At 42.9% G+C, this 22,538-nt stretch overlaps 1 protein-coding gene across 6 annotated transcripts in view; it reads left to right on the top strand.

Moving 5' to 3' along the window:
* LOC139021703 (ankyrin repeat domain-containing protein 26-like) overlaps positions 1-22,538 on the top strand; it is a 177,557-nt gene that overhangs the window by 61,398 nt on the left and 93,621 nt on the right. For 2 of the 6 annotated variants that reach the window (XM_070432216.1, XM_070432233.1), the window contains exons 2-4: positions 20,070-20,184; positions 20,347-20,520; positions 21,790-21,886. The exons of 3 other annotated variants lie outside the window; for them this stretch is intronic. In XM_070432216.1, coding sequence (XP_070288317.1) covers positions 21,879-21,886 — 8 coding nt within the window. In that variant the 5' untranslated portion in view covers positions 20,070-20,184; positions 20,347-20,520; positions 21,790-21,878. Of the gene's footprint in view, positions 1-18,357; positions 18,376-20,069; positions 20,185-20,346; positions 20,521-21,789; positions 21,887-22,538 lie in introns of those variants that run through there. One more of the 6 variants, XM_070432224.1, reaches the window with a different exon arrangement.

A 22,538-nucleotide genomic window follows, 5' to 3' on the forward strand; every position in this document is an offset into this window, starting at 1 on the left:
ACTGTAGTTTGATAATCTGTTCATTGCTGCTCTGCCTCAGTATCTATTTTTGTTCATCAGTTTATAATGCTCTTTATTATCCATAAATGAGTGAGATCATGTGATATTTTTCCTTCATTGACTAGCTTATTTCACTTAGCATAATGCTCTCCAGTTCCATCCATGCTGTTGCAAATGTTAAGAATCCCTTCTTTTTTTACAGCAGAATAGTATTCCATTATGTAGATGTACCACAGTCTTCTAATCCATTCATCTACTGATGGGCACTTAAGCTGTTTCCAAATTTTAGCTATGGTGGATTGTGCTGCTATGAACATGGGGATGCATATATCCTTTCTGGTTGGTGTTTCTGGTTTCTTGGAATGTATTCCTAGAAGTGGGATCACAGGGTCAAATGGGAGTTCCATTTTTAAATTTTTGAGGAAACTCCATACTGTCCTCCACAGTGGCTGCACAAGTCTGCATTTCCACCAGTGGTAATGGAGGGTTACTTTTTTTCCAAGTCCTCTCCAGCACTTGTCGTTTGTTGATTGGTTGATATAGCCATTCTGACAGGTGTGAGATGGTACCTCATTGTTATTTCGATTTGCATCTCTCAGATGATTAGTGACTTTCAGCATGTTTTCATATGTCTCTTGGCTTTCTGAATGTCCTCTTTTGAAAAGTGTCTATTTATGTCCTTTGCCCATTTTTTGATTGGATAATTTATCTTCCTTTTAAGTTGTATGAGTTCCCTATAAATGTGATAACATTATCAAATATGTTCTCCCATGCAGTGGGATTTCTTGTTGTTTTGTTGATGGTTTCTATTTCTGTGCAGAAGCTTTTTATTTTGATGTAGTCCCATTGGTTTATTTTCTCTTTAGTTTCCAATGCCTTAGGAGCTGTATCAGTGAAGAAATTGCTTCAGCATATGTCTGAGATTTTTTTTGCCTTTGGATTCCTCTAGTATTTTTATGGTTTCCCATCTTACATTTAAGTCCTTTATCCATTTTGAGTTTATTTTTGTGTATGGTGTAAGTTGGTGGTCTAGTTTCATTTTGTTGCATGTATCTGTCCAATTTTCCCAACACCATTTATTGAAGAGACTGTCTGGACAATTTCTGGGTTCTCTATTCTATTCCATTGATCTATATGTCTATTCTTGTGCCAATACCAGGCAATTTTGAGAACAGTGGCTTTGTAATACAGCTTGATATCTAGTATTGAGATCCCACCTACTTTGTTTTTCTTTCTCAGGATCTCTGTGGCTATTTGGGGTCTTTTTTCATTACAGAGGAATTTTTGGAAAGTTTGTTCTAGGTATTTGAAATATGCTGTTGGTATTTTAATCGGGAATGCATTGAATTTATAGATTGCTTTGGGTAGTATGGACGTTGTAATAATGTTGATTTTACCAATCCATGAACATGGTATGTTCTTCCATTTGTTTATGTCTTCGTATATCTCTTTTTCCAATGTCCTGTAGTTTTCTGAGTAGAGGTCTTTTACCTCTTTAGTGAAGTTTATTCCTAGGTAGCTTAATTTTTTTCGTGTGATGGTAAATGGGATTGCTTTTTTAGCCTCTCTTTCTGTAAGTTCACTATTGGTGTATAGAAATGCCAGTGATTTCTTGGCATTAATTTTGTATCCTGCTACATTGCTGAATTCGTTTATTAAGTCTAATAGTTTTTTGATGGAGTCTTTAGTGTTTTTTATGTATAATATCATGTTATCTGCGAAGAAGGATAGTTTTATTTCTTCTTTTCAAATTTGGATGCCTTTTATTTCTTCTTCTTGTCTAATCACAATGGCTAATACTTCCAGTACTATGTCGATCAGGAGTGGTGAGAGTGGGCATTCCTGTCTTATTTCTGCTCTTAAGAGAAATCATTTTAATTTTTGCCCATTGAGTATGATGTTGGCTGTGGGTTTGTCATATATGGCTTTTATTATGTTGAGGTATGATCCTTCTATTCCAACCTTACTGCGAGTTTTCATCTAAAATGGGTGTTCAATTTTGTCAAATGCTTTTTCTGCATCAATTGATATGACTATGTGGTTTTTATCTCTGAATTTGTTTATGTGATGTATCACGTTTATTGATTTGCAGATATTGTATCATCCTTGCATCCCTGGGATAAATCCTACTTGGTCATGGTGTATGATCTCTCTGATGTATTGCTGGATCCGATTTGCTAAGATTTTGTTGAGGATTTTGGCATCTATGTTCATGAGGGATATTGGCCTGTAATTCTTTTTCATTGTGTTGTCTTTACCTGGTTTTGGTATTAGGGTGATGCTGGCTTCATAGAATGAGTTTGGAAGTGTTCCTTTCTCTTGAATTTTTTTGAATAGTCTGAGGAGGATAGGATTTAGTTCTTCGTGAATGTTTGGGAAAACTCCCCTATGAAGCTGTCTGGCCCCAAGCTTTTGTTTGCTGGAAGCTTTTTGATGACTGCTTCAATTTCTTCCATAGTTATTGGCCTCTTGAGATTCTTAGCTTCTTCCTGATTGAGTTTTGGAATGTTGTATTTTTCTAGGAATTTGTCCATTTCCTCCAGGTTGTCTAGCTTGTTGGAGTAGAGTTGTCCATAGTATTTTTTAACAATCATTTGTATTTCTGTGGGGTCTGTTGTTATTTCTCCTCTATCATTTCTGATTTTGTTTATTTGGGTCCTCTCTCTTTGCTTCTTGGTGAGCCTGGCTAGAGGTTCGTCAATCTTGTTTATGCTTTCAAAGAACCAGCTCTTGGTTTCATTGATCTGTTGTATTGTGTTTTTGGTCTGTGGGGGGGCTGTTTCTCTCTTTTTTATGTCCCACATGGAAAAGGAAACAGTCCATTTGCTGAGTGGAGGAGCTGGGGATTAAGAAATTAAAGAAAGACCAAGATGCAGAAATAGATTTTAACCTGGGGCCAGGTGGGCGCCATCCTCTCTGATGGAGAGGTGGCAAAAAGCGGCCTGAGCCACACAGCAGGTTTATTTTAAAGGCCTAGATTTACATATCTAGTTCCGCCCCTGCCTGATTAACATGTCAGCCTTATTGGGGAATCATCTTCCCAGGGCGTAGCTGCCTATGCTCTGAGTTCAGCTGAGAATAATTATAAGAAAATGCCTAGGTGTCTCCCAGGTGGCCCTCTACATTGGTCTCTATATCATTTATTTCTGCTCTAATCTTTATTATTTCCTTCCTTCTTTTCACTCTGGGATTTTCTTGTTGCTCTCTTTCTAATTCTTTGAATTGTAGAGTTAGATGATTTACTACCACTTTTTCTTGTTTTTTGAGTTAGGCAGATAGAGCTATAAACTTCCCTCTCAAGACTGCTTTCATTATGTCCCATAGTTTTTGGATTGTTGTGTTTTCACTGTCATTCATTTCAAGGATGTTTTTAATTTCTTCTTTGATCTCATTGGTAACCCAATCAATATTTAATAACATGCTATTCAGCTTCAGAGTATTTGAGTGTTTTGGATTGTTTTTATTGTAGTTTATTTCTAATAATGTAAAAAGAAATAGAAAATAAATCAACAGACAAAAACAGGAAAACAAAGAAAAAAAGAGATAACAAAATAATAAAAACTAAAAAAATAAAAATGAAAAAGTGAAGTGTTCCTATGGCTGGTTTAAGATCCCAGTCTTCTGTACTATCGTGTTTCTCAGGTTCCAATTGCTGGGACTGAAAGTCTCTCTTTAGGCCTGTCCCTTTGTACTCTCAGAAACTAATTAGGTTGTTGTTGTTTTTTTAATCCTTTGTTTTTTTGTGTCCATTCAGCTACCCAATGCTTTTTCACTGGAGCATTTAACCCAGTTACATTTAGGGTTATTATTGATAGGTGTTGGGGTCCAACCCCAGGAGGACCAGGAGTCCCCAAAGGTGTGGACGGAATCAGCCAAAAAGGAATGACATGGAGACAGATTCAGTTGATCAGCAGCCTGGCCAGGATCTCTAGCCAGGATATCCAGCCAACTTCTGTCTTTTATTGTCTTACTAGAGGCCCGGTGCATGAAAATGTGTGCACTCGGGGCGGGGAAGGGGGTCCCTCAGCCTGGCCTGTGCCCTCTTGCAGTCTGGGACCCCTCGGAAGATAACGACCTGCTGGCTTAGACCTGCTCCCGGGTGGCAGAGGGCAGGCCCAATCCCTAAGTGCAGCCCCTGGTCGGGCTCAGAGCAGGGCCGATTGGGGGTTGGGGTGCTGCCCCCTATCATGCACAGAGCAGGGTGGATCGGGAGGTTGTAATGCCACCACTAGTCACTCTCAGGGTAGAGCCAATTGGGGGGTTGGGGCACCGCCCCCTGTCACACTCAAGGCAGGGTCGATGGGGAGGTTGTGGGGCCACCCCCTGTCACACACAGAGCAGGGCTGATCAGGGGGTTGGGGGACTGCCCCCTGTCACTCACAGAGCAGGGCCCATCAGGGGGGTTGGGGCTCTGTACCCTGTCACGCACAGAGCAGGATTGATCAGGGGTTTAGGGAGCTCCCCCCATCACACAAAGAGCAGGGCCGATCAGGGGTTTAGGAGCACCCCTCCTGTCACACACAGAGCAGGGACCATCAGGGGGTTGGGGAGCTCCCCCCTGTCACTCGCAGAGTAGGGCCGATAGGGGAGTTGGGGCACCGCCCCCTGTCACACACAGAGCAGGGCGGATCAGGGGGTTGGGACGCAGCCTCTATCACACTCAGGGCAGGGCCAATGGGGAGGTTATGGCTCTACCCCATCACACACAGAGCAGGGCCTGTGGCGGGGGGGTTGGGGTGCCACCCTCTATCACCCAGAGAGCAGGGCTGATCAGGGGGTTAGGGTGCCGCACCCTGTCACACACAGAGCAGGACTGATCAGGGGGTTGGGGCGCTGCACCCTGTCACACACAGAGCTGCAGGGCTATCGGGGTTGGGGAGCTACCCCCTATCAGGCACAGAGCAGGGCTGATCAGAGGGTTGGGGCAACTTCCCTGTTATGAACAGAGCAGGCCAGATAAGGAGGTTGTGGCCCCGCCCCCTGTTTCACACAGAGCTGCAGGGTGATTAAGGGGTTTGTGCACTGCCTCCTGTCACGCTGATCCCGGTGCTGGGAGGCATATTACCTTTTTACGATATAGAATAGAGGCCTGGTGCACGGGTGGGGGCCGGCTGGTTTGCCCTAAAGGGTGTCCTGGATCGGGGTGTGGGTCCCCACTGGGGTGCCTGGCCAGTCTGGCTGAGGGCCTGAGGGCCATTTTCAGGCTGGCGTGTGACTGAAGCTCCCAACCTCTCCTTTTTTTCTTTTTTTTTTAAAATTCTGGGCCAGCTTTACCTCTTAGGCCTCGGCTGCTGAAAGCAGGTTTCTGACCTTTGTTTACCTTCTGTATTTGATACAATGTTGCAGTCCAGCTGGCTGAATCCCGGCTGACTAAAGCAGGTTTCTGGGGTTTTGTTTAGCTTCTATATTTGCAACATAGTTGCTTAGAGTTGCAGCTGAGAGGCCGGCAAGTCAGGCAGGGAACGTTGGAGTCTGCTGTCACTGGAGCAAGCAAGCCTCCCTGTTCGCTTCAAGCTGAATGGCTGCCTGCCACCATCTTGGCCGGCAGATAGGTACTTATTTATTGCTATTTTAATTCTGTATGCCTAGGTTTCTCTCTGTGTTTATCCTTCTCATTACAGCAGTTCCTTTAGCACTTATTTTAATGCTGGCTTGGTGGTGATGTACTTGGTTAGCCTTTTTTTTTTGGTCTAGGAAGTTTTTTCTTTGACAATCTATATTGAATGATAGCCTTGTTAGATATAATAATTTTGTTTCAGATCCTTGTTTTTGATTACCTTGAGTACTTCATACCATTTCCATCTGGCTTAAAGGGTTTCCTTTTTTTTTTCCAGCTAATTTATTCTTTTTCTTTTTTTTTTCTTTTTTTTTTAATTAAATCTTTATTGTTCAGATTATTACATTTGTTCCTCTTTTTTTCCCCCCATAACTCCCCTCCTTCCAGCTCCCACCCCACCCTCCGCCCTCACTTCCCACCCACTGTCCTCATCCATAGGTGCACAAATTTTGTCCAGTCTCTTCCCGCATCTCCCACACCCCTTTCCCCCCAAAGAATAGTCAGTCCATTCCCTTTCTATGTCCCTGATTCATTATAATCACCAGTTCATTCTGTACATCAGATTATTTATTCACTTGATTTTTAGATTCACTTGTTGATAGATGTGTATTTGTTGTTCATAATTTGTATCTTTACCTTTTTCTTCTTCTTCCTCTTCTTAAAGGATACCTTTCAACATTTCATATAATACTGGTTTGGTGGTGATGAACTCCTCTAGCTTTTCCTTATCTGTGAAGCTCTTTATCTGACCTTCAGTTCTGAACAATAGCTTTGCTGGATAAAGTAATCTTGGTTGTAGGTTCTTGCTAATTATCACTTTGAATATTTCTTGCCACTCCCTTCTGGCCTGCAAAGTTTCTGTTGAGAAATCAGCTGACAGTCATATGGGTATTCCCTTGTAGGTAACTGAGTTTCTTTCTCTTGCTGCTTTTAAGATTCTCTCTTTGCCTTTTGCTCTTGGCATTTTAATTATGATGTGTCTTGGTGTGGTCCTCTTTGGATTCCTTTTGTTTGGGGTTCTCTGTGCTTCCTGGACCTGTAAGTCTATTTCTTTCACCAGGTCAGGGAAGTTTTCTGTCATTATTTCTTCAAATAGGTTTTCAATATCTTGCTGTCTCTCATCTTCTGGTACCCCTATAATTCTGATGTTGGTCGTTTGAAGCTGTCCCAGAGGCTCCTTACACTATCTTCGTATTTTCGGGTTCTTTTTTCATTTTGCTTTTCTGGTTGGGTGTTTCTTGGTTCTTCGCATTTCAAATCTTTGACTTGATTCTTGGGCTCCTCTGGTCTGCTGTTGGGAGTCTGTATAATATTCTTTATTTCAGTCAGTGTATGCTTACTTTCTAGATGGTCCTTTATCACACCATCGAGGGTCTCATTAGATTTCCTGTACATCTCATCAAGTTTATCGACAGACTCTAGAAGCCTCTTGAGAGACCTCAAAAGTGTGGTTCTGAACTCAATATCCTCCCTTGATAGTTTTGTGCTGTTTCTTTGTCTCCGCATTTTTTACGCTTTCTTGGTGCACCCCCTAGTGGTCTTTGTGCGCAGTCTTGTTGTAGTTAAGCCTTGATTGTTATAGTTAATACTAGTGGTCTTTGTGCGCAGTCTTGTTGTAGTTAAGCCTTGATTGTTATAGTTAATACTAGAGGGATTTTACCTCCAGGCCGACTGGCTGTGAGAATCAGCTGTGTTTGCAGTGGGAGAACTTCTGTCCTCTAGGGAGGTGCTAATCTAGCCTTTGCCTGAGGCTATCCTGCAAATGCCTCTGTGCAAGGCTTGGGCGGGGCGGGTCCCAGGGGATCAACAGGGTGGACGAGAGAGCAGTCATGGCTGCTCTCAGTCTGTCCCCAGGGGCTCTTGCCTCTCTGTCCCAGCAACTGCTGCAAACCTCGGAGGGACCGAAGCCAGACAGTCCCGCTTCTCCCGTTTGAGTCTGGGTCCCTAGAGACTCGCCCGGATCTGGAGCTCAGAGTCTGAGGCTCCCTCCGGATTGAAACAGACAACAACGCCCTCAGCCACCAGCCCGCGCCTCGCGCACTCTGCCCCTTAGTATTTTACTTCAGCACTGCGCCTCCTCTGATTCTCGGTTCCTCCTAGTTGTAGAACCTCCACTCAGCCAGCCTTCCTGTGGTTCTGGATGATGTCCGTTTTGTCTTTTAGTTGTATTTTTGAAGTGGTTGTTCGAGGCAGCAAACTCCAGCGTTAAACTATGCCGCCATCTTGGTTTCCCCCGCTTAAAGGGTTTCTGATGAGAAATCAGGTGTCAGCATTATGGGATCTCTTTTGTAGGAACAGTTTGCTTTTCTCTTGCTGCCCTTAGGATTCTCTCTTTGTCTCTAAATTTTGGCATTTTAATTATGATGTGTCTAGGGATGGGCCTGTTTTGTTTCTTCTTACTTGGGGTTCTCTATACCTCCTGAACTTATATGCCTTTTTCCTTTACCAGGTTAGTGTAGTTTTCTGCCATTATTTCTTCAAACATGTTCTCTATTCTTTTCTCCCTTTCTGCCTCTTCTGGTACACCTGCTATTCTAAAATTGTTACATTCCATGTTGTCCCACAACTCCCCTAAACTGTCCTCCTGTTTTTTAATTTTTCTTTTTTGTTGTTGTTCTCTGATTGAGTGAATTTTTTCAATCCTGTATTCTAATTCACTGATTTGATCTTCAGTTTCCCCTAATCTGCTTTGTATTTTTTCCAATGTGTTATATCATTCTTTATTTCCAACTGTTCTTTTTTCAGTTACTATATCTTTTTTCATGCTGTTGAGCATCTTTACCGTCATCACTCTGAACTCTGTTTCAGATAAAATTCTTATCTCTGCTTTATTTATCTCTTCTCCTAGATAATTCTCTAGTTCTTTATGTGGGGGTTGTTTCTTTGTTTCCTCATTTTGGCTGTCTGTTTGAGTTTGTAACTATAGCTCTCAGTTTCTGGTGCAGAACACTGTTAAAGGCTGTTTCTGATTAAGTAGACCAGGTAAAGACTCAAAGCCTCCAGAGACTGCCTCTGCCTAGAATCGTGGTTCTCAACCTGTGGGTCGCGACTCCTTTGGGGATCAAATGACGCTTTCACAGGGGTCGCCTAAGACCATCAGAAAACACATATATAATTACAGATTGTTTACAGTAGCAAAATAACAGTTATGAAGTAGCAACAAAAATAATTTTATGGTTGGGGGTCACCACAACATGAGGAACTGTATTAAAGGGTGGCAACATTAGGAAGGTTGAGAACCACTGGCCTAGAGACTGATAGACTTGAATTGCCTCCAGGCAATCATCCTCAGGTGTGGTGAGAGATTTTTCAACAGGGTGGGACAGTTGCTTCTGCCTGGAAGCTAATTGTTATTTTTTTGTCTCTTAGGTGGCCTCAGGGCATGGTCTTTTCCAATAGGGTGAGTCAACTGTCTTCCCCCGAGGCAAGGCAGGTGTCTATGTGGGAAAGATGTCCTTTGCTGCATGAGAGAATGACTCAGCCCAGGAAACTGGGGGTGTTTGTCTTTTGGGCTCTAATCCATGAGTCTACAATCCTGGCTTTCTGCTCACACAGCTCCAGTCCACTCCACCCTCCCTCTGCCAGAGCACAAGGTGGGAGACTCCACAGGGAATGTTTTGCATTGGCCCTTTAAGAAGGTGCCTGAATTTTCAGCTGTCACTCCCTGGCAGATAGCAACCTTGCTGCTTTTCACAGCCAGATGGTATGTGGGTACCGTCCTCAGTTGTGTTGCTCTCTGCTGAGGGGCCCAGCTTGGGGATTAGATTCCAGAGTTCTTAGAGGCACCCCCTTGCTCCCTCCCCTCCCCCCCGCCACAGCTGAGATATCTCTCTGCAACTTCAGTTGCTGTCTGTAGGCATCCAACCAGCCCTTCCCCACCTCTGCCCCTCCTACCAGTCTTTATGCAGTCTCCACTTTCCGTACTTGGGTATCAGGGTTCTCTCCTGCAAGTCTTCCGTTGATTATTCAGGAAGTTTTTTTGTATTTTAGTTGCAATTCCAGTTTGTTCTTGGGAGCATATCCATGCACCATCCTCTTACTCTGCCACCATTTTTAATCCCTGGGAGTTGATTTTCTTTTTCAAGGGTTGTCCTTGTTTTGTCTAATAAGTTTCCTCCAGCAAATTTGTGAAGTTTGTCCCTTCTGGAGTGTGCAGACATTCATGTATGTCCATTTATAAAATGTTTAAATCTTGCTTCCTAAGATTTGCTGCTGGGTCTGCATTGCTTAGCATTTAGCCAAAGATTGGATCAAAGTTCTCTTTACACCTCATCAGTTAGGACTTCCACTTGCTGATGGATCTGTGTGTTGGCTCACAAGGACATTCAATGATCAGGTCATTTTCAAGTCTTCCCTGGTTTTGCACATCCCAGAGAATGAATGAATCGGTTGTGGAAGAGTGTTCCACATGTTTCTTGGTTGCTCTTACAGGGAAAACACATTAATGACAGCCTTTGAACTGGAATTGGAAAATGTTTGCTAAGGGATTTGGTAAGGCATCCATCTCTCAGTCATTTTTCATTACAAAACAAATACTAGTCTACACATTATGAATTCCATTAGCATAACTTAAATGAGTGTGCAGGGAAAGCTGAACCAGGGCATTATTTGAGTCTTAGATAGGCATGAGGATTCCAAGCAATACCTTTCTACAGGGCATCTGCTCTGGGTCCAAAATTAGTTCCACAAAAATCTAGGAATGGGAAATTTTAAATTCCAACTGCTCGTTTGTCCAAGGAAACACAGAAACTCAGCGTTGGCCTAACGTTTACTCTGAGTTTCTCTGGTCCATAGAGAAACTCTAGATTCCACTGACCTGGAGTCCTGGTGACTGGTTCCTACCTCTCTGCAGCCGGGTCATGTCTTTGATCCTCAGTGCAGGCTGAATCAGGAATGCCAGAGCCTTCTGGTCACCTGTCACTACAGAGAGCCTCTCCTGTAAATCTGAGGAGCAAATAAGGTACAATAGGTCATTTTCTAATTGGGCTGCTGAAGGAGGCAAATGCTTGGTCATCATAGTTTAAAACACTCCCACACCCAAAAAACCAGTTGGTCTAGCTTAGCTGAGTTGTCTTGAGAATGTTTTGTTGTTGATTTGGTTAATTGTTTTTCTACCAATGAAGGCACTCATCCCTCAGCAGGGACCCCTTCACCAGCAGCAATTTTTGCGGAAGGTCCAGGCACTCAGCTTCTGAGTTTCCATTTCCAAGCAATTTTGTGAACTATTGAACCAAAGAACAAAATGGCAATAAATGGCCTCAGAAGAATAACTCCCTAAATTAAAATCTATGTGTTTGTCTTGCTGTAAGATGTGTTTACCAAACTTTCACATTTTCCTGGTGCATTTTATGCAATGTTGGTTTCTGTTACTCTTCATTTTGGCTAGCTCCTGAAATCATTAGCAAATGTAGTAGGAATGTGGTGAGCTCTGAGTTAGATGGTTTTGCATTAGCTGTTGCCTTGGGCCTGCTCCTGCTCCTGTGCGTTTCACCCACCATAGCAGGTGTGGTCCTATTGGAATTGCTGGATCAAGAACTACACTAAAAGGAGTCTCTCTTGGCACTCACATGTTTATACCATTTACTGTGGAATATGGAGTCAACCTATTTTACCTTCCTAAGAAATGGACTAAAGATGAAAAGACAGGAGTTGCTGATAGAGAAAGATGTAAGCAAGGGGAAATGAGTATTTAGATTTTAAGTTTGTAAATCTTAAAGAATATAGAACATGTATGGAGCACAAGAGGCTTCATAATGGTGAAGATGATCAGCACAGTAAGCGAATTACTGAAAAATTTGGCTAAAGCGATTTGAGGAAAAAATAGATATTTTATGTCATTAAAAAAATTATCTTACCCTTCAATAAAAACAGCCTCTCTTGCTTGCATTTTGCTTTTCTTGTTTTTTTTATCTGCATCATAAAATTCCTCAATAAGACATCTTCCTGGTGAAATCTTTACCATCCAGTTTGCCTTCCCTGCGAACCTTCGATAAACTGTCAACTCCTTCACCAGTTACAAAAGTACAGCTTGAAAACTTCTTCAGTCTGATTGTCAACTGTAAAGATATTAATATAATAATAATTTATAATGATAATGGAAAAGTATTCCATCACAATAAAAAATGAAAAACCCTGATATGTCTAAAGTGGGCAGGATTTACATAAGGAAAAATACTACCACATCGCCAATAGTGTCAACAACAAAAACAAACCAAAAATCCAAACATGAAAGTATCGCCCTGCCTGGGAGCTCAGTTGGTTAGAGCATCGTCCAGGTATGCCAAGATTGTGGGTTTGAATCCCAGTTCAGGCACATAGAAGAAGCAACCATGAAAGAATAAATAAGTGGGACAACAGATGTTTCTTTCTGTCTAAATAAATAAGAATATTTTAAAAAGCTTTATTTAAAAAAGTAACTACCAAAAGATAAGAGGAACATATAATAGGACTTAAATAAATTGAGAGACATCATATGTATCTGCATATACTGATTCAAGAGATTATCAGTTAAAATTAATTCTCAAGCTAATTAAAATTTCACTAAGATTTCTTTTAAAACTTGGAATACTGATTAGAACTTCATTTCAAATAATTTCAAGGTAAACATGGCCAAGAAGAGACAGAAAAAGAATATTAAAGAGGGGGAACATTGTAACTGTAAAACACTACAATACGTTTTATAAAGAAGTTAAAATAGTGCGGTGCTGATGCAAAAAGAATCAGACAGTCCAATGGATAAAACAGACCACCCCAAAACAAAAAAACATAACCTGAGAGTTTAATGCACGGTAAAGTGACATTTTAAACTAGGTGAGAAAAGGTGGTTTGGGACAGGTGAATAGCCATTTTTTAAGGAAGTTCTTAAATGTGAACACCATGCTCCAAAATAAATCTTGGATTGATTAAAGATTTATTTGGCCCACCTCTTACACAAATTAAAATGTAAGAGGTGGGCCAAAGGGGGAGGATTAAGAGGCCTGCGGAAAGGTGCTTTCATCTGGAGAGCGGGCACTGGTTTCTCATAAATTTGCACCTGCAGACACATATTTCCACAATCTCTGAAACCATGAAAACATCCTTCTGTTGTTGCATCTGCTATATTCCCTGGAGGTTGTCTGGGGCCAGAGGGATGTGGAACAGATATAAACGGGGGCACTGGGAGATTTAGAGGTGTTTTTAATGGGAGTTTTCTCAGGGACCAGACCTTGAGCATCCTGAAGTTCTACACCACCCTAGCCCTGTTCATAAGCAAAGACTCCTTTTTCACTGGGATAACTATTGCAAGCCTCTGGAAACACCTGGCCAACTCCCAGGGATGTTTGAAAAGAACCCAGACCTGCCCACAGACAATCACTTAGATTTTTTTTTAATTTTAATTTTTGTTAATCCTCACGAAGTATATTATTTCCATTAATTGTTTCTTTGTGGAAGGAAGGGAAGTAGGAGAGGTGGGGGTGGCAGAGAGAGAAACACCAATGTGAAGGAGACTTTGGTTGACTTCCTCCCGAATGCACCTGATGGGACCAGGGATCTAATCTGCATCCTAGGTTCATGCCCTTGACCAGTTATGGAACCCACCACCCTCTGATGCTCAGGCAGAAGCTCTAACCAGGGAGACACATCCACCAGGCAGTCTCTGTGATTTGAGTTACTTGGGCTTTGCACATGGGCTCTGGCTGCCCTTGACCACAAGGTCCTATGCACATGCCTAGTGATGTCAGAGGCCGTTGCTTGGTTACTGCGATTCCGAGGGGAGAGATGTTAAACTGCCAAACTGCCCTGCTTGAATGCTGTGGCGTGAGGTGGTTGGCTAGAGAGCTAGTATTGAGCTCAGGAGGCGTGAAAAGTGGAGGGAAGGTGAGGCTTCTCTGAAGCCCTGACTCTCCACCATGAAGAAGGTGTTTTCTTTTCTGAAAAGTCCCAGGGTGGCGGCCATGGACTCCCCCACCAATCCTGGGAGGAGTGGCTTGGGAGCCCCAAGGCCTCTCTTTCGAGACACAGATATGGGAGCGATCCACAAAGCTGCCAGCATGGGCAACGTGCGGAAAGTGAAGAAAATCCTATTGTTCAGGAAAAGTGGCCTGAACGATCGGGACAGGATGAGCAGGTAATGGGGACTGGGAGGATGGGGTCCTGGGGTCCACTGGGAGGAGGTGGGTGGACTTGGGAGAGACACCCCTTGCAGGTCTCAGCAGGTGGGAGCAGCCTCCTGTCAGCCAGGGCGCTGTAGCTCCTCCCTGGTGGACACCTGACCTGGGGTCTAGCCCTCAGACCAACTTTATGAGCAAAGACAACAACATAAGGACCCTCTCACAATGCCTCTTACAGAACACTTCACTGACAACCTTTAAGTGATGTAACTGCATATCAATAATGGAAACACAATTAAGTATATACAGTATTTTGTATTAGACAGAGGCCTGGTGCACAGGATTTGATCACTGAGGGAAGGGGGGAGTCCCTCAGCCCGGCCTGCACCCTCTCACAGTCCAGGACCCTTCACTCCTTACCGCCAGCCAGCCTGCACACTGCTGCTTAGTGCTGCCGCAGAGGCAAGAGAGGCTGCTGCCACCGCTGCTGCCCTCACCAGCCTTGAACCCAGCTTCTGGCTGAGTTGAGCTCCCCCTGTGGGGGCACACTCACCACCAGGGGGTAGCTCCTGCGTTGAGCATCTTCCCCCTGGTGGTCAGTGATATCATAGCGACTGGTCATTCTGCTGTTCGGTCGATTTGCATATAAGGCTTCTATTATATAGGATGTACACATTTTTACACTATAATGTTACATGCTATAGAAAAATGCATAATGAGAGAAATAATTCCCATAATCAATCACCTTCTGAGCTAAAAGTTCTTTGGATAAAATCCAATACCCGCTTTATATCAGTGTGCACCTGTGTTCTTTATGGAGGGACCTCAGAAGGAACTTTGAGGTGGGAAGATGGCTGTGGTCCTGATTAAGAAGACTCACTTTCTCAAAGTGTGTGCTCTTCCTATGTTTATCAATTTTACAACCAAGTAAATATGTTTTAAAATTGTTTCAGTTACATGCTATCTTTCATTGATCTGGTGAAATTAAAAAAATTTTGTATAGTAGACACAGGTTTATCCTTCTAGCTATCATCAGGTGCTATAAACTTTCAGAAAGTATTTATTTACAGATAAATAGTTGGAACAGAATGGGAAATGCCCAAACACCCCAAATATATGTAAGACCTTAGAAATTGATACTGGTGACATTTCATGTTTGTAGAAAAAGGTCAATTAAAAATGGTGGACATTTTATGTTAAGTATTGGGGGGAAAATAGCTAGATTAAAATAAATTTCCAATTAAAAATTTTAAATATAGAAAGTGAGAAAAGTACCAGAAGAAAGCACAAAGGTTTATTTATGCATTTTTAAAAAAATGTTGACCAAGACTTCAAGAGCAAGATTTCAGGAGGTTGATTGAGCAATATAAAAAATTCAAACCCTCTGTGTATTTGAAAATAATATTATCAAAATCAAAGAAAATGTGCTTGCAAAATATTTGCAATGTATGTGTATCAGAGGAAAAAGTATGCCTTCCTTTTACAGAGAAGCCTTTAAAATCAACAAGAAAAAACTCTAATTTGAAAGTGGACAAAGTGCTTTTTGCATAAGTATAAGTGACCAGCAGACAAAGGAAAAAATATTTAGTGTTCCTGGTAAGAAAAGGAATAAGTTAAAAAAGGAGTTAAATAATATTTTCCATCCACAAAATTTGTGAAGTTGACCAGCGATTGTCTTTATATTGCTACTTCAAATTTAAGTTGCTTTTGATTTTGAAATAGGGAATTTGATGCTGAGTACCACACTTAACATATGTATTCTCTATACCCATCAATTCTCTTTATACTAAAATATCATTATGAAATAATTAGATAAATTACACAATTTGTTTTACTCAGCACTTCTTAAAATAGCAGTGTATTAATAAGAAAGACTCAGCTTGGTTATACATACAAACAGACTATGATCTTCTGTTATGGAAAAATATGTGCAAAATGTGATAAAATTTATTTCTGAGCATTTGTATTATAAACTAGAGGCCCGGTGCACAAAAATTTGTGCACTCGGGGGGTCCCTCAGCCAGGCCTGTGCCCTCTTGCAGTCTGGGACACCTCGGGGGATGATCACCTGCTGGCTTAGGCCCGCTCCTGGGGAGATTTGGCCTAAGCTGGCAATCAGACATCCCTCTAGCAGCCCAGGAGCCCTCAGGGGATGTCCATTTGCCAGTGGAGAGCAAGCCTAAGCTGCAGTCAGACATCCTTAGTGCTTCTGAGGAGGCAGGAGAGGCTCCCACCATCACCACTGTACTGGCAGCTGGCAACCTGGCTTGTGGCTGAGCAGAGCTCACCCCTGTGGGAGCGCACTGACCACCAGGGGGCAGCTCCTGCATTGAGCATCTGCCCCCTGGTGGTCAGTGTGTGTCATAGTGAACAGTCATTCCCAGTTGTTCTGCTTTTAGGGTTAATTTGCATATTACCCTTTTATTATATAGGATGAACATTTCCTTTAATGAACATATACAGACATTCTAGTAAATATTATGAATTGATTTCTCACTTTCTGTTTTTTGGACATTTTTTTGAGATTTGGTATCTTCTGACAACTATTGGCCTCTTCAGAAGTAAAGGGAATATTTTTATGTTTATTTGATGTTTACTGTTGACACTGTTACAGATGTCCCCCATTTCACCCCCTTAGTGCCCTTCCACCCAGCCCCCTTCAGCCTTCACACATTGCTGTCTTTGTCCATGGGCTGTGCACATATGCACATATGTTCTCTGGCTAATCTCTTCCAGTTCCCCCACCCCTTCCCTCTGAGATCTGTCAGTCTGGCCCATGTATCCATGCCTCTTCTCCAATTTTGTTTGTCATTTTATTTTGTTTGTTAGATTCCACATGCAAGTGAGATCATATGGTATTTGTCTTTCTCTGACTGGCTTATTTCATTTACCATAATAACCTCCAGATCCATCCATGCTGTGGCAAAGGGTATAAGAGCTCCTTTTTTACAGCAGCGTAGTATTCCATGGTGTAAATGTACTACATCTTTTTCATCTACTTATCTACTGATGGGCATTTGAGTTGTTTTTCACCTATGCCTGTAAGCACATCATATGTGTTTTACTTCATATAGCTTTATTACATATAATATGTAAATGATTATAGATAAATATTTTTAGTTGTGTGGTTATAAAAATGAAACATTCAAAATAGTGCCCTGACTAGTATGGCTCAGTTGGTGGGAGCATCGGCTGGTACCCCTCCTGTACACTGAAAGGTCTCAGGTTCTTCTCAAGTCAAGACTCCTATCCAGGTTTCTGGTTTGATCACTGCTTGGGTGGGTGCCTATGGGAGGCAACCAATTGATGCTTCTCCTTCACCTCGGTGTTTTGCTCACTCTCTCCCTCTCCTTCCCTCTCTCTCTCAAATCAATTAAAACTAATTTTTAAAAAACATTTAAACATGTTCTTTTTGTTTTATTGTTGACAGTATTACAGACTTCTCCCATTTTTTTCCTTTTTTGTCCTCCCTCCACCCAAACCCCACCCCACCAGGCAACTTTCCCATATTATTGTCTGTGTCCATGGGTTATGCATATACGTTCTTTGGTTGATCTTTTCCTGTCCTCCCACTACCACCCTGATATCTGTTGATCTATTCCATGCATCCAAAGCTCTGGATATATTTTGTTCATCAGTATGTTTTCTTCATTAGATTACACATATAAGTGAGATCATGTGATGTTTTTCTTTCTCTAACTGGGTCTTTTTCTTTAAAAAAGTAATAAAACAGAAAATATAGGAGAACCATGGCCTGTGGGGATCGGCCAAAACAGGCAGTCCAACACCACCTGCCACTCCTGCCTGCCACTTTGGCTCATCCCAGCCCACTGCACTTGCCCCCACCGCTGTTCCTGCTGCTCTGCTGCAGTCTCCGGGCTGTGGCGGCCAGCCATAAGCCCTGTATCTGGCGCCTGTCCATCAGCTGAGCCACACTCCCTCTGTGGGAGCACACTGACAACCATGGGCAGCTTCTGTGTTCAGTCTCTGCCCCCTGGTGGTCAGTTCACATCATATTTACTGATCGAGCACTTGCATAGGCTTTTATGTTTATACTAGAGGCCAGCGCACAAAATTGAGTGTGCCTGCCCACTCACTTGCGCTCCGCTAATCGACACCCCCCACACATGTGTGAACCTCACTGTGCCCGCCTCACTGCGCCCACCTTTCCACAACCACCCGCCCACCACCCCGCCATCTGCTGGCCACCAGCTTTGCTGTGATCAGAGCTTGTGGGTTGTGGGGGAGGGACTGAGAGATGCTCCATGCACCTCCTGGTGACTGGTCATTTGGTCATTACGGCATGAAGGCATTATGTCCTCTGGCCTTTTTATAATATAGAATAATGGCCCAGGGCATGAAATTCGTGCACATTAAAAGGGAATTAATTAGAGGAAATATTTTAATATTGCTATTTGCCCTTTCTCTATAAAAGAAGTATCAGAGCTGAAAGAAAATTAGTAAAGTGTATATGAAAATCTTCCTCCTCTCAGAGTCTGGAGAACACCACGGGACCCAGAGTCAAGTTCCCAGCCACCCGCTGCACCTCGAAATCGAACGAGACCCAGACCCAGCAGAACCTAGCCCCATTGGGCAAGATCCAGCCCCAGCCAGCCCCACCACCATCAATCCTCGCCGGGTGGGGAGGAGGGGGGCGCAGCTTCAGGTCCCTTGGCCTGGCACCAGGGCAGGGGGCGTGGCCTGAGATCACCCATCTACCTCCACCAGGTGGGTGGCGCAGCCTCAGGTCTCCACCCCGACTCAGCACCATGCAGCCGCAGGTCCCTGCTGATCGCTCATTACGGCTTGTTACGGGAACCCTGCCTTTGCTGTGGGCATAGCCATCTTGTGATGGCCTGATGGAGTGAGGGTCAATTTGCGTATTATCTCTTTATTATATATAGGACTAGAGGCATGAAATTCGTGCATGAGGGGTTCCCTCAGCCCCACCTGTACCCTCTCCAATCTGAGACCCCTCTGGGGATGTCCGACTGCCGGTTTAGGCTTGTGGGATCAGGCCTAAACTGGCACGGATCAAGCCTAAACCATCAGTAGGACATCCTTCTCACAATGCGGGACCCCTGGCTACTAACCGCTCACCTGCCTGCCTGCCTGATTGCCCCTAACCACCTCTGCCTGCCTATCTGATGGCCCTTCACTGCTCTCCCCTGCAGGCCTGATCACCCCTTACTTCTCTCCTCTGACAGCCTGATCATCCCTAACTACTCTCCTCTGCTTGCCTGATCACCCCTAACCACCTCTGCCTCGGCCCCCACCGCCATGGCTTTGTCTGGAAGACATCTGGAAGGACATCAAAAGATGTCTGGTCTATCTGGTCTAGTTAACATATTACCCTTTTATTAGTATAGATGATAATATTCCATTGTGTAGGTATACCACTGGTTTTTAATCCATTCATCTGCTGCTGGGCACTTAGGCTGTTTCCAAATTTTAGCTATTATAAATTGTGCTGCTATGAACATAGGGGTGCGTATATTCTTTCTGATTGGTGTTTCTTATTTCTGGTGATATTTTCCTAGAAGTGGGATTGCTGGGTCAAATGGAAGTTCCATTTTTAATTTTTTGAGGAAACTCCATACTGTTTTCCACAGTGGCTGCACCAGTCTGCACTCCCACCACAGCAGTGTACAAGGATTCCTTTTTCTCCACATCCTCACCAGCACTTGTTGTTTATTGATTTGTTGATGATAGTCATTCTGACAGGTGTGAGATGGTACCTGGTTGTCATTTTAATTTGCTTCTCTCGGGTGATTAGTGACTTAGAGCATCTTTACATATGTCTCTTGGCCTTCTGTAAGACATTCTGAATTTAAAATTGGATTCCAATGTCAGAGATGTTAAAGTGAGAGAATATAAGCATTTTAGAATAATTGAAATTCTGTGTTCTTTCTAATCTTTAAAACACATATGCAAAGTAGGTATAATGATATCAGTTTGCTAATTGACATGTTGTCTTTGTAAAGTGGCGGTAATAGTAATAATGATACTAATATCACAATTATTAAGCTGTTTTTTATGTGCAAGTTAATGTAGTAAACACTTTGCATAGATTCTCATTAAAACAAACAGCGGTGTCCTGTGAGATTCCTATTATTTTTATCCCCATTTTGTTGATGAGGAAATTGAGGCCCAGAAAGGCCAAGTGACAGCTAATAAGTGACAATTAAAACAGGATCAGAACCAAGTTGAGCTGAATTCCCAGGTCATCCTCTCCGTATTCAAATAGGCTTTTCCTTCACTAATGTGGTGAGTAACAAAAACTAATAAAAATTGTACTGTCTCCAGAAGAAAATTAAATATTTGCTTTGAAGGCATAGAGAGAAATGTTTACAATTATGTGGATATTATATGCTTTCATCTGGTGCCCTCTAATTCTCTAAGCAGTCCTCTCACTTTCATAGGACTGCTTTGCATGTGGCCTGTGGCAAGGGCCATCCGAGAGTGGTGAGACTGCTAACACGCAGACATTGCCTATTGAACCTCTGTGACATTGACAACAAAACAGCTCTCATTCACGTATGTATTAGCCAACTATGTCAACATGAGGGGGGTTTAATTTAATTACTTAGAATAAAAATGAGTTTGTCTCATTTAACTAGAAGCCATTGGTGAAACTTGTGGAATGTTTACTTTGAATTCCTAGAACTTATAATCTATTTCTTGGCATAATACTGACAGGCTATACAATATGACCAAGAGGAATGTGCAACCATTCTTCTAGACCATGGTGCCAATCCAAATGTAATGGACATCCATGGCAACACTCCTCTTCACTATGCTGTCCTTGGCAACAATACAGCTATAGTGGAAAAGCTACTTTCCTGTATGGCAAATATGGAAGCAAGAAATAAGGTATAGACCAAGTAACTTTATTTACAAAATACTTGAAATACATGTTTTTCCTTTAGTTTCAAGCCTTTTAAAAATTATATGTTCTATTAATTTTAAAGAGAAAGGAAAGGAGAGGGAGAGAGATAGAAACATCAATGATGTGGAAGAATTATCCATTGGCAGCCTCTTGCCCATCCCATCTGGGGATTCAGCCCACAAACTGGACATGTGCCCTGACCTCCTGGTTCTAGGGTCAGCACTCAACCACTGAGCCACACCAGCCAGGCACAAGGACTTTCTTTCTCCTTCCTTCCTTCCTTCCTTCCTTCCTTCCTTCCTTCCTTCCTTCCTTCCTTCCTTCCTTTCACACAAAGATTTTCTTTCTCACATACATACACTGAATACAAGAGATCAGGCCCTATCACCATGGAGACACTCCAAAGCCCAATCAGGGAGGGCTGGAGAAATGTAGTGTCCATGGAAGGGGCAAAGCTCTGCCTCCCAGCTACCCTTCCACTCCAGAAGGAAGAACTTCCTGTTAGTGCCTTGGAGTGGGAGATGGGCTCAGAGCCCACTAAGGCTGAAGGCCTGGGGGAGTGAAGTGATGCTGGGGCCTGGCTGCTGTGCTGGCAGGGGCTTAGGAAATGGTGCTGCTGGGGATGGGTGGGAGGAGGAGGCCTAGTCCCCAGCAAGGGGAGCTGGGTGAGTGCAAGAGGGAAGAGGAAGCCACAGTCCACAGGCAACAAAATAACAACAGGATACCACGATAGGAACACAGATTCTGGGAACCCGTACTGTAAATGTTGGAAGTGAGATTTGGAGAAGGATGCTGCAGTTAATCTGTTGAAGAGGAAGTGCAGGGCATTTTAAAGGGAAGAACAGCAGTGACTGCACAGGGGTGAGAAGATAGGGGATCCTTTTATTTATTTTTCCTGCTCACCAGAGTATTTCCCATCCTCCATTGATTTTAGAGAAAGTGGAAGGGAGGGAAGGATGAGGGGTGAGAGAGAGAAACATTAATGTGTGGGTACCTCTTGCATAGGCCCAGACCAGGGCTGGGGACCAAATCTGCAACCCAGGTACAATCTTTTGAATGGGAATCAAACCTGGACCCTTCCATGGGCAGACCAATGCTCTAACCAGTGAGAACACCAGCCAGGGCAAAAGGGGCTACTTTTTATTTACTTTCTATATTATATGTGTAAGTTCAGAGGATCTTTTATAAGTTTTAATGTTCAGTTTATATTTATATAATTTAATAAATTATAAACTGTTTTTCTGTTTATACAGGATGACTTCACACCACTTTCACTTGCTAAATATGAAAACAAAGAGAAAATGGTGGAGATTTTAGTAACTAGAGCTTCAAAACCAATCACATGGAAAGGTACAATTGCTCATTCCTTGTTTTATATTTGGAGGGTACATTTATTAAAGCTGGGGCCAGTGAAACAATGAAGGGCTGAGTTGGAACTATTCTAAGCTGTCAGAGAGACTGAAATAAAGCTGCAGGAAAAGACCAGACTTTCTCCTTTGTTACCAGACCTGCCCCCCAAGGACACTAGAACATCTTTGTTCAGGTAATGGAAGGTCCCATGTCGCCTTTCCCAGAGAAGTAGGCAGCAGCCTGCCTGAGACTCCATAACTGAGGTTGGCCCCTCAAAGGATCTCTTTGCCATAAGAATGAAACATTCCCAAGTGAGTTTAATTTACCTCAGGTTTCAAAATATTTTAAATTATGCCTCACATGGAAGCCAGTTAGAAATCTCTGATTCAAGAGTAGGTTATTGGTCCTTACAATTGTTAAGGCCCCATAATGACTCATCAGTATCCATTAGTGACAGGTAGGATTCTGTCATCCAACCCAGTTGGGTGTGGACAGGGATATTAAGCATCATTCTCATAAAGATCTGCTGGTTCACAGTGTGAGTAGATAGGGAAGGGATAGTAGTGGTCCAGGCCACATCCTGACTTCTATTAGTTTTCTGTGGTTGACATGATTCACAACAAAAATAAGGGAGCATTGTGTTATCGGACTT

Source organism: Myotis yumanensis, unplaced genomic scaffold (assembly GCF_028538775.1).
Source record: "Myotis yumanensis isolate MYYU_CA2020_CCGP unplaced genomic scaffold, mMyoYum1.0.hap1 SCAF_1, whole genome shotgun sequence".
NCBI classification, from domain to species: domain Eukaryota; kingdom Metazoa; phylum Chordata; class Mammalia; order Chiroptera; family Vespertilionidae; genus Myotis; species Myotis yumanensis.